The sequence below is a fragment of the Giraffa tippelskirchi genome, chromosome 5, assembly GCF_054371585.1.
Source record: "Giraffa tippelskirchi isolate mGirTip1 chromosome 5, T2T-mGirTip1v1.2.pri, whole genome shotgun sequence".
NCBI classification, from domain to species: domain Eukaryota; kingdom Metazoa; phylum Chordata; class Mammalia; order Artiodactyla; family Giraffidae; genus Giraffa; species Giraffa tippelskirchi.
In genome coordinates, this window is record NC_137279.1 from 11,590,802 (window position 1) to 11,602,978 (window position 12,177).

The 12,177-nt window shown below is 38.1% G+C and overlaps 1 protein-coding gene across 1 annotated transcript in view; it reads left to right on the forward strand.

The window, feature by feature from the left end:
* The window catches only part of CENPF (centromere protein F), a 60,412-nt gene that overhangs the window by 17,259 nt on the left and 30,976 nt on the right, over positions 1–12,177 (forward strand). The window contains exons 8-10 of the mRNA XM_081491317.1: positions 4,334–4,459; positions 5,572–5,700; positions 7,515–7,637. Of these exons, the coding sequence (XP_081347443.1) occupies positions 4,334–4,459; positions 5,572–5,700; positions 7,515–7,637 (378 nt within the window). The remainder of the gene's footprint in view (positions 1–4,333; positions 4,460–5,571; positions 5,701–7,514; positions 7,638–12,177) is intronic.

Below are 12,177 nucleotides of genomic sequence, written 5' to 3' on the forward strand. Positions count from 1 at the left end.
TAGGATTGTTATGTCTTCTTTTGGATTGACCTTTATCATGTAATATCCCTTAGTGTCTCTGATAATTTTTATACTGAAGTCTACTTTATCTGGTAGTAATATAACCTCTCTAGCTTTCCTTTGGTTAAAGTGTCATGATGTATTTCTTTCTGTCTTTTTACTTTCCGCCTATCTATACTGTTAAGTTAAAAAATATGACCTTACTATGAATTAAAAAAATAGCCTAATGTTAGTTTTGTGTGGACATAGTTGGGTCATATTTTTTAATCCACTCTTTTATTCCCTTTTAGAAACACTATCTCTCTATTAATGTTTTTAGACCATTTATAGCCAATGTAATTATTGATATGTCGTGACTTAAGTTTTACATCTTATTTTTTGTTTTTTATTTCTTTCACTTTTCATTTGGCTGTCTTCATTTTTTCTGCCTTCCCATAGGTTACTTGAACACTTTTTAGAATTCCATTTTGAATTATCAATAGTCTCTGAGTATATTTCTTTGTAGGGCTTTTATGATTGTTCTAGATAATGTATATATACATACAATTTATCAGTTTATTGGTGTTGTTATTCTATCAACTCTAATAAATTATTGAAAGTTTGCTTCTCTTTTTGTCCTTTTACCCTCCCCTATTTATAGTATAATTTTCTTGAGCATTTTTTATATATACATTTAGAACCACATCAGGTAGTGTTACACTTTTGCTTTACTTGTCAAACATAATTTAGAAAACTGAAGAAGAAGAAAAGGAAAGCCTATTATATATACATTTATTATATATACAAATATTCTTATTTTTCTTCCAAATTTCCTTCTTTCATCATTTCCTTTCTTTTTAAAGAACATCCTTTAACCATTCTTTTAGTGTAGCAACAAATTCTCTAAATTTTCTTTTGTTTGGGAATGTCTTTATTCTTGGAAGATATTTCTGCAGGGTATAGGATTCTGGGTTAACAGTTTTTTCTTTCAGTACTATCATGCTTTTCCTTGGGTCCCAAAGTTTCTTGTTAATCTCCTTTCTTCTCTCTTTTCAGAGCTTTCTTATGTTTGTTTTAATAAAATATGTCGGTTTTGAATTGTTTGGGGAGTTATAGGGAAATGTTCATCTCTTCCATCTTCCTGGAGGTGGTAGTCCCGGTTCATTTTTAGAATTCCTCTAGTGCAGTACTTTCCACAGAAAAATTCTCAACAACTATGGGTTAGATATATGATGAAACATGACCTCCCTTGATCTGTATATTTACTCTCTTTGTGAGTCTGGGTTTGTAATTTGGTTTTCTAAGTTAGACTTGGATTCAAGCCCTGGCTCTATTGCATCCCAGTTGTGTTACTTTGGAGCTATTTAATTAACTTCTGAGCTTCAGTTGCCTAATCAATAAATTGGTGTTAGTAATAATGCCTTTCTCATAGGATTGCTGTAAAGTCTGTGATAATTTTTATAAAGGCTTTAGCATAGTGCCTGGCATATGGTGAACTTATAATAGTTGTTATTGTTATATCAAGTTGCTAGTCAATTTAGTTCAGTTTCATTTGCATTTCTGCCAACTCAGGCTGCTTTTATATGTGAGAATCATACCTATTCTTTTACATGCTGAGGGCTTCCCTGGTGGCTCAGATGGTAAAGAATCTGCCTGCAGTGCAGGAAATCCAAGTTCAATTCCTGGATCTGGAAGATCCCCTGGAGAATTCCATGGACAGACGAGCCTGGCAGTCTACAGTCTATGGGGTCGCAAAGATACTGAGCAACTAACTTTTACATGTTGTTTTGTTGGTTTTGGTGTGACAGGATCACCAGATCCTTCTCTCTAGCATATATCATGAGGTCACTTACCAGATCATGAATTAAAATTTTTGAATAGGACAGTGCTGAGAACATAGTTTTTGCTTTCTTTCTGTTAGAGACTTCCCTCCAGGTTCTTCAGACTCATTTATTTGATGCTTTCTGTATTTCATTTTTTTTCTCATTAAACTACAAAGCCACCTAACTGAAAATTCAGTCTACCTTTCTCCATCTTGTCTCTAAATGTAGTATGACCTTGTCCAATATGTTGCTGAAATCAAATTATCCTTTGCTTATGCTATTCCCTGACCTACCTTTAGAATTACCTATTAAATAAAATGGAGCTAACTTAGCCAAAATCAACCACGTGCTTCAGTAAACATATGCTGTTCCTAGTATGCTTCTTTCCAAGTATTTACATACCATGTGGGATGCAGGGTTTGAACTCATGTAGAAACAGAGTGTTGGGGCTGGGCAGCAAATTTGGACTTCATACTTTATGGCTAAAAACTCAGGCCCAGAGCACTGAGTCTCTAGGGTCTCTATATACATACTGTTAAAGGACTAGAGCCCTGAACCCTTTTTTAGAGTATTATGGAGCATTCATGACACCCAGTGGCCAGGTACTTGTATACGGATGGTGCATCATAAATACCAACATTAAAAAAAAAAAAAAAAAACTAAATAAAATTTAAATTACTCCCAAAGGCTTTTTTTTTTTTTAAACCAACTGTTTGTACAATAATAAAGTATTGATTCTGAGATCTTGTGGGTTGCAGTTTGAGGGAGTGCCAGCAGAGGGTGCCAGGGATTCATTCGTTTATTCTGCCGTGCATGGTTTTTTCTCCCCCCTGAGAATTGTCAAAATTTTAGACCATCATTTAGGCAGTGATTTTTGTCTTAGTTGCTTACTGCTGTATCTCCAGTGCCTAGCATGGTGCTTGACATATTTGCTGAGTTCATATTTATTATTGTTGGAAGTAATTTCTTTCATACTTTTCCTTAGAGGTTTAAAAATTCAAGAACAATAAGGATAATGACAGAGGTATGTTAATATTCAAAGCAGTGAGTTAATTCGAACTACTGGCTCAATATTTTACTTTTTAAATTCAGGATCTTGAAAGTTCTGATATTTGCAAGATCAGAGCAGCTTTAACTTTTCATCTTTGGTTAGTTAATAATTGGTGTCAGGTCGTATGGGAAAGTTTTACATGGTGTTTTCTTTTCCTCTTTGTTAAATTTTTAATAGTTCTAAATGTGTCTGTAATGAGTCTCAGAGAAATATATTAGTGGAGAGATTTGCCACACTGGGATATATTTCTTTTAGACCAGGAATTCTTGAGTTCTTATTCTTTCCTGGAAATTTAGAGTTGTTTTGTAGGGCAGTTCTAGGATTTGAACACCACAGGGAAGAATTAGAGGAACGGGTTTTAACACTTTGAAGATTTAATTTTAAAGAGCATCCTAAATTTCAATGTAGTTCATGTTTTAAAAATTATTTTAAAGATAACTGGCTACGTATAAAAAAGAATGAAATAATGCCATTTGCAGCAACATGGATGGACCTAGAGATTAGAAGTAAGTCAAAGACAAATATCACATGATATCATTTATATGTGGAATCTAAAAAACTCATACAAATGAACCTATTTACAAAATAGAAAGACTCACAGACATAGAAAACAAATATATGGTTACTAAAGGGGAAAGTGGGGAGAGGGATAAATTGGGGATTTGTGCTTAACAGATACATACTACTGTATATAAAATGGATAAATAATACAGCACAGGGAACTACATTCAATATCTTATAATAATCTATAATGGAAAAGAATCTGAAAAAGAATGTGTGTGTGTGCATGTGTGTGTAGTTGAATCACTGTGCTGTATAGCTGAAACTAACACAACACTGTAAATCAACTATAGTTCAATTAAAAAAAAAAGATAACTGGCTATGTAAAAAGGCAAATGAGTATTCTTTGTGTTGCCTTTGGCAGCTTGGTTAAAAACCCATTGTGATACTCTCTGGAGTGCTGTGAACTTCCAAACATTTAAAATAACATAGTGAGAGCATTGTGGAAAGATGCATATTAATATTTAAAATTTCTCACAAAATCTATTATGCTTGAAACAGACTACATATGAGGATAACAGGTACCCTCTGGTTATTTTTCAGCTTTTAATCTACACAGGTCAACATCACTGCATTTTAACCTCTCATTTCCATACGACAAAATGTTAGGTGACTCACTATTCAGACACACTGATTTCTTGTACGGCACAACTTATGAAGTGTTTATTTAAATAGCCTAATGCAGGTTTACATCCTTGCTGATGTAAATATAAATTTCCCAAATATAAATTTATGTGTGCTAAAATAATTGTAGTAGTTTTGGTGTTTGGCTAATCATTTTAAACCCAACTTTGTATGCTATAAAAAAGTCAAAACAATGTTAAACTTGAACTAGATCATGGAACTAATTTTTCTAAAATTCAGAAGGTTTGCTTCTTTCCAAGAATATTTTGTATTGAACGTCTTAATTTGTTGTTAGTGTACTGCTTTGGAACAAAAACTGAAAAAATTGACTGAAGATTTGAGTTGTCAGCGTCAAAATGCAGAAAGTGCCAGATGTTCTCTGGAACAGAAAATCAAGGAAAAAGAAAAAGAGTTCCAAGAGGTAAGGTAAATGGATTCATGAGCAGTTTGTCCAGAAGGCTCTCGTGGTCATTTCCTAGTTTGATCATTTGAAAAGAGGAGTGTCTGTCATCATTTGGGATGTTCCACTAGAGGGGAGATGCTATGTGTGGAAAAGGTTACTATACTTTCCTTCACACTTTTCCATCTTTCAGGTTTTGATTGGAGAAGGGCTTTAGAATATTTTTTTTTAATCCACGTTTTCTGATTTGTTTGAAATTTGATACCAAGTAGAAAAGGATCGTATTTCTTGTTTCAAACACTCTGTGTTGTAAGGGAAATTATATTACATTCTACAGCTGTTTTTTTTTTTTTTAATTTTTACAAATTTTATTTATTTTTTAATTTTTTGGCTGTACCCTGTGGTATGTGGAATATTAGTTCTCCAACCAGTGATTGAATCCACACCTAATCCATGTTGGAAGGTGGAGTCTTAACCACTGGTCTGCAGGGGAAGTCCTTCCAGCTGTTTTTAAAGTCTGTGAGTTGGCAAATACATTAGAAAGGTAATTAATGTCTGGTGGGAAGAAGTTGGCAGACAAGTTAGGGCTGAAGATGCACTTGAATAAATCTTGGTATCAGTTTCAGGTGAGTTAGCCTGGAAGTAGGTCTATAGTCTTTCGGTGAGAGTTATTGGAATTGTTAATTTGGTGTCCCTGTGTGGTTATCAAAGTTAATTGGTGGCATCTACTTTCTGTCATTCTCAGTGGTCAGTGGCGTGTGATATTTGATATTTTAAGCTCCATTTTCGAGTGTGTTGATTTCTCAGTGGGGTTGTGACTGGTTGCCTCTCAGCCCTACTCCTTTGTCACTGGGAACCTCGGAACAGAGGTGATTCATTTAAGATGGGGATGAGGTGCAGACGGGCCAGTTTCCACGTGTTCTCCTGGTGGACTGCCTCCTCTTCTCAGAGACCTGGCTCTGATGCCCGGGACCGGTGCTAAGGCTGCCTGTGTTGGCCATCAAGGAGATGCCGACTGGCTCCATGCTGTCCTGTTCTTTCAGAAGAGCGGTGTCTGGAGGATGTCTGGGTCTCGCCCTGGGCTGCCCTTGTTAACCAGCGTCCGTTGGATGCATTTGACTTTCACTTTTTAGGAGATCTCCCGTCAACAGCGTTCCTTCCAAACCCTGGACCAGGAGTGCACGCAGATGAAAGCCAAGCTCACCCAGGAGCTACAGCAAGCTAAGAACACACACAACATCCTGCAGGCTGAACTGGATAAAGTAGGCTGCTAACTTATTTCTCCCTCCTCCGTAACCTCCTCCCCCACGTTTTAAAATAACGTGTCATTTCTGCACCACAGCGGAAATAGGATTCCTTTAAAGGAAAAAAACTTTCCTCACTTTCTTTAGTTATTAAAGTGGAGAGCAAAGTGAACCTCTCTGGGTCTGGGTGTTCTCGTCTAGAGAAAGGACGCTGAGTGGACGTCTCTGATCCTCCGGTGGTTCTTGGTCATGCCACCACACAGGAGCGCTTGTAAGTGTGTATGCCCCCGGTCACAGCGCTGAAAATTACAATTTACTTTTTCAACACCCACGGCACAAATGATTTCATCCAGATTTATGGCTTTCTGAATCTTCCAGGTGATGATGACACCCATATTTAAATTTCCAGCCTGGGTATATGGTCTGAAATTCAGACCTGGGGGAGTGCATCCGATATTTCCACTCACGTGTCTAACAGGCATTTCACACTTAACGTGTTGTTATTGGAACTCCACCTTTTTTCAGACTTCTTTGCTTTGTCTTCCTTGTCCCAGTAAATAGCAATTCCATTCTTCACATTGCTTCGGTCAAAACCTTCCCGTCATCTTCAACTCCTCTTTCCTCTCATATGTCAAAATAATCCCTTAAAACTCTGCTGACTGTACCTTTATTTATTCACACACACACGTACACTTGAGTGCATTTGTGTATATCTATGCATATGTGTATTTGCAATCATTTGTATATATGTGCTCTAATACACATCATCTCTCATCTGGGTTTCTGTACTAGCAGTATCCTCCTGTGCCAGGATAAATTTTTATGAATTATTTATTGGCTGTCCTCCAAGATTAAAAAAACAATAAATGTTTACAGATGTATAATTTTTTTTCTTGCTTGTTTTAATTTTTGTTAAAAAAGGAAAACTGTCTGAGCTTTGTCCTTGTCAGATGTTTTGTAGTTTATTTTCCCTACTGATGGGTACTGAGGTTTGTGTAGTACCATTGGTAGGATCACTGGGCAGGTAAATGTGTGTGGGGCTGATGTTTCTGTAGGACAGCTTCCTGCATGTGACACTGACGGCCTCTAGGGCATATATCTTCTCACATGTGACAGGGTACTTCCAAGCTGCCCTCCAGGAAAGTTGTAGCAGTTTCCCTGACACCAGGTATAAGAGGCCTGTTACCTCCATCCTGCTAGTAGTGGAAAGTCCTGATTTTAAAAATTTTGCCAAAGAGTGAAAAATGTTATTATTGTTTTAATTCACACTTTCTTGATTACCACTGAGGTTATTTCTTTCAGAGGGTGACTTGCCATTTATATCTTTTGTATAAAATTTCTATTTCTGTCTTTTGCTCAATTTTAAATGGGCTTGCTTTTTTGTACATTGAATCATAGATATGCTTTATGTATTGTATTTTGGAAATATCATTTTTATTCTGTTGTATTTATTGCAAATGTGTTCTCTCAGTTTGTTTTCCCATCTTTTGTTGTTTTTGTTTCTCATCTCATTTTTTTTAAACAAATTTTAGTTGTTTATTACTATTTAGTTGTTTTATTTCTTGTGGTTAATTTTTTTCTTTTGTGGTTTCCTCCCCAAACCCAGCCTTATTCATCAACGTATGCTATTGCTAAGTGATGCCATGGGTTAACATGATGGTATTTTAAGTTCAGCTTCTAGGACCATGTTAAGCTATAACATATATAGTATGTCTCAACCAAAACAGATTGCTTCAGTTCTTATATTCCATGACCTTTTTATTATTTAAGAATGAATAGCTACTTGAAAAGTAAAAACAAAAATGAAGCTTTTCCTTGTTTTCTCTTTGTAGGTTACGTCTGTAAAGCACCAACTAGAAAAAAAATTGGAAGAGTTTAAGCAAAATTTCAGCAGAACCGAACAGGCCTTACAGGCAAGTCAGACCAAGGAAAGCGAGCTGAGGAGAAGCAGTGAGGTGAGGAGCAGAGAGCATTTATTCACTTCTGTGCATGAGGAAGTGTGAGGGTTAAAGAATTTCTACACCATTTTCCAGTAGTGTTTTTCTTTTTTATTGGCTGGAAGTATTACAAAGTGTTTTGTATATAATCTATGACATAGAACATAAGTGGTTTTTTCACTTTCTATTCTGATGTAACTTACTAATATGCATCTAGCGATTATAGGAAAACATGACTTGTAGTAAGACCATATTGATACTACTCTTTATTATTTGAAGATAGATTTAGACCACCTGTGAGGTGGAAGGATGGAAGAAAGCAAAGGATTTTCCTTCTTTTTTTTTCATTTTAATTTTAAAATGTATTTAATTTTTGCTGCACCGAGTCTTCATTGCACAGGCTTCTCTAGTTGTAGTGGCTTTTCCTGTTGTGGAGCATGGGCTGTAGGGCGCTCAGCCTCAGTGGTTGCAGCACACAGGCTCACACAGTTGCCCCATGGCATGTGGGATATTCCCGGACTAGGGATTGAATCGGTGTCCTCTGCAGTGCAGGCAGACTCAACCATTGGACCACCAGAAAAGTCCCACAAGAGATTTTCTAAGTGAAAAGTAACAAAATTGGTGATAGAAGGTATGATTTAAGTCCCCCTTCCAAGGGTTGGCTTTTGAGTCATCAAGTATTTAAAACCTTGTGCAAAGTGATAGACTTAAATAAGATTTTTTTGATATAGTTTCTAGATTTAATATTGTTACAAAAGCATCAAGTAATGGTAAATTGTATCACTCTGGCTCCAGCAGTCACACTTCATGCTGAGCACGTGCAGGTGCGTGTGATGACATCTTTGTAGAGTCATGGTCATGATACGTGATGGTGGATGAGGCTTCCCGGTGACGAGGATGCACGGAGTGCTCTGATACTGCTCCTACCGATAGCTTTCATCCGTGCTTGCTTTGATTTGCTTCTCTCTGAATTTATTTAGTTGCTTGGAGTTTATTTTAAAGGGCTTAATTAAGAACCACTTAGGGACAGTTAATAGGCTGAAACAATTTGAATAGAGCCATAAGTCAGCATCATAATTTTATGAAGAAGCATAGCAGAACAGTAGAAGTTTCTTCTCCATCAGATGTCACAGGGAAGACTATTTTTCACTAGTTTTTAAAATATTTTTTAAAGTATTAAATATTAAATCATTTACATATCTAAAATTACTTGTTAGATTGTGCAGATTTTTTTTTTTTTAAGTTCTTTGTAAGGAACGGTGATTTATCCAGGTGAGGCAAGTCTAAATGTATTTATCCTCTCAGCTTCAAAAAGTGTATCGGTTCTAAAATCAGAACATCTGTCAGTGGCAAAGAAGAGGTTGTTAAAGCAGCTATAGCCTCAGAGGGGTAATATTGCTGGAGAGAGGCGGCCACAGCCCCAGCCGCCTAAGTAGAGGAAAGCTTCATATCAGATGATGGTTTCATCAGCAAACGTTTTTAAATGGAAGCGTTTGTTTCAGCAAAACAAATGTTTGCCTTTTGGCCAGTGGGGACCAACCAACAGATGCTTCTGCTAACATTTCCACAGGCAGACTGGCACCGAGCTCTTCACTCTCTGAGCTTCCCTTTCAGCCAGGAACTCTCCTGCGACTCCACTGGCTGCCTGGTGGAAACATTTTGTAAAAGCGATCGTCTCGTTAAATGGGTCCAAACACTTTTCAAACGGTTTGCCTGGCCAAGGCTGCATAGCAAGCCGGACATTTCTTGCAGGTGTTTCTGAAGACTCATGCATCCCTGCAGGGTCTGGTTTGTCAGCTGAGGAGCTGTCCACCATGAACTTGAGCTGTGCTGAGTTCAATGCCAGTTATGTTTTGCTTAATATTTCATAAATTTCTGTGTCCAGTGAGGGCAGTCATGGAGGGGTCTAGCACAGGGCCAGGGAATTCATTTAGAATTAGTCTTCAATGCATGTTTGTGTCTATGTGTCTTCTCTTGGGAATAATATCAAAAATTCAAAGGGCTTAGCTGGCTCTCGCATTTTGAATTGGGATTGGAATCAGAGAAACAATCTACCCAGTTTGATGGGTGGTATAACTTTGTGGTAAAATGGTGGCTTTAGACGAAGTGAGATCTGAACCTGCTGTGTGACCTCGGGACCGTGACTTACCCTTTCTGAGTTTGACTTGCCTTATCTTCATATGAGGACTAATAAAACCCCTCCCTTCTCGGAGTTGAATTAATGATTAAGTATTGTGTGTCAAGTGCTTAGACATGTGCCCAATCCTCCAGGGCCCTTTGGCCTTGATAACTGTTAGAACTTTTTGGTGTGACCACTGTTTGCTGTCACCCCGAGGCACAGAAAGGGATGAGCAAAGGACATGGCATTTGAGATTTTTCACATTTAAAATTATAGCCTGTTCTAGTTTATCACTCTGGGTGTCCTTCTGTATCTAATTATAAGTAAGTGCAAGCAAGTTTGATGCGCTTATAGGTTTTGGATGCTGAAATAATGTGACAGTTGTACCGAAATGTTCCTTGTCCGTGTTTAGCAAACTAATATGCCGCTCACAATGAGAAATTATCAGTAGTGGAAACGTGATTTAATGGCCCAATCAAGGGTAAAGTTAACATTTAGTATCAAAGTGAATGGAGGGTTTAGCTAGGCTGCTCATCCAACATCTAGTGCCAGCCCCATAGCACTGGGGTTAGACGATCATAAACCATCATTTGACAGCCAACATGAGGGAACACTTGCTTGGGGACCTTCCTGAGCGTGGGGACCTGTATGACACAGGGTCCTCTAAGGGACCTGGTCTGGCAGGCAAGAATGATGAGCTGGAAGGGGAGAAACTCATCCTTTGCATCCATCCCTGGTTCACCATATAGACTTCGCGCCAGCAGGGGACGTATTAAGCTTCATTCATGGGTGTGATCACGAGATGCCACTCAGTAACTGGAATGTGTTTTGTCTGGCCCTAGGAAATGACACTTCCCTTGCTGCTTCTAAAACCAAAGTTGATCTGGGTGGAACTGCTCGCTAAGCTCTAATGCTGGCTTGTGCTTATAGGGATTTTTGTTGTGTGTTTCCAGACCAGTGCCCAATTTTTCGAATCATGTTTGGTTGTGAGAGATGCCTGGGAGACTGTATCCTTGTATGCTTAACTCATTGTTGGTAATGAGCTACCCAATCAAGTCTTCAGTGGCTGTAAGCTGTGCAGAAAACTAATTGCTGATGGATGGCAGCCTACAGCTTCATTTTCAGATATTCATTTTCTAAATTCTGGCCTTTTAAAATTCTTGGGTTGGCCGTAGCCATAGCATGATAAGCCTGCAGGGTCCTGGGATTGGCTGAACATTTCTTCATTTGAAACAAATATTTACGGAGCTAATGCCAGAATAAAGGCACGTTAATCTTTCTACTGGGCTTAGTGTTCACTTAAATGTCTCCAGTTATGGACAAAGATGGATAGAGACGAACAGACATATAAACATAAGGTGTCCCCGTCCCTCCTGGGGTCCCTCCTTCCTCTTCTTTTCACCTTCTTTCCTCCTGCTGGGATGCACCCAGCTTTGCACACAGTGTCTTGTCAGCTTTCTTGTCACGCCTCTAGATGTAGATGCCATTTGATTCAATGATTTTTTTAGAGGAAAAAATACAAGTTTTAAAATGCAACTTAGATGGTTACATTCTAGTTACTCTCCTATGTTGAGCTCATTTAGCTGATCTTAACGTTGAACACACAGACCTAGCTGCTGTTGAATTTTAGGAAGAAACACTACTAATAATGCCCCATTGCCCATGTTAGAGTGAGTTAAGGTATTTTTCCTTTCACATCTGTGATCTCATTTGAGTGGTGATTATTCTGAGTCTGAAGAGCAAACAAGTGATTACACATTCTCTAGTTGAATGATGCTCGTTTAAGTCAATCACGTCCTTGCACCTTACTGATCATTCATCCTGTGCAGAATTTCACAATGACTGGTATGAACGTTAGTCTTGACATGAGTCGGTGTGGGCCTTTACTTCTGGTGGATCTCTTAATTTGACAGAGTCTCAGTTGAGCGCACGGAAAGGAGGGAGGATCAAGACAAAAGAGACAGAAATATAACTACCATGGGCTCTTAAATTTTGATGATGAAATGACCATATATACATGAACACAGCAGCCGCCAGCAAGTTTTCAAGTACTTTGTACCAGCCAGATTCTCCCTCTTCTTGAATTTGGCTTTGCTACATCAGTACCCATCTGCTGGTAGTAACCAGACTGATAATTGAAGGCAGGCTTCCAGCACCACGTTGCCAGGGCCATCTGTTTTCTAATGGCGCAGTAGGGTTTTAGAGGATGGGTCTTAACTGTTTCTTTAAGAATTCAAAAATTTCCTTTCTTTTATTTATTCAGAGGAATATTTTTTTAAGTGTGTTTGTGTGCTTTTAAAGTTAGGCTTATGAGTCTCCCCTCCCCACACCACTCCAAGGATGGGGGTTGCTTAGTTCTGTCAGTTTGTCATGATCCATGCCAATTCCCAGTGATCCAGAAGGTGCCATATAATATAGGTTGAAATAATTAACAACTGT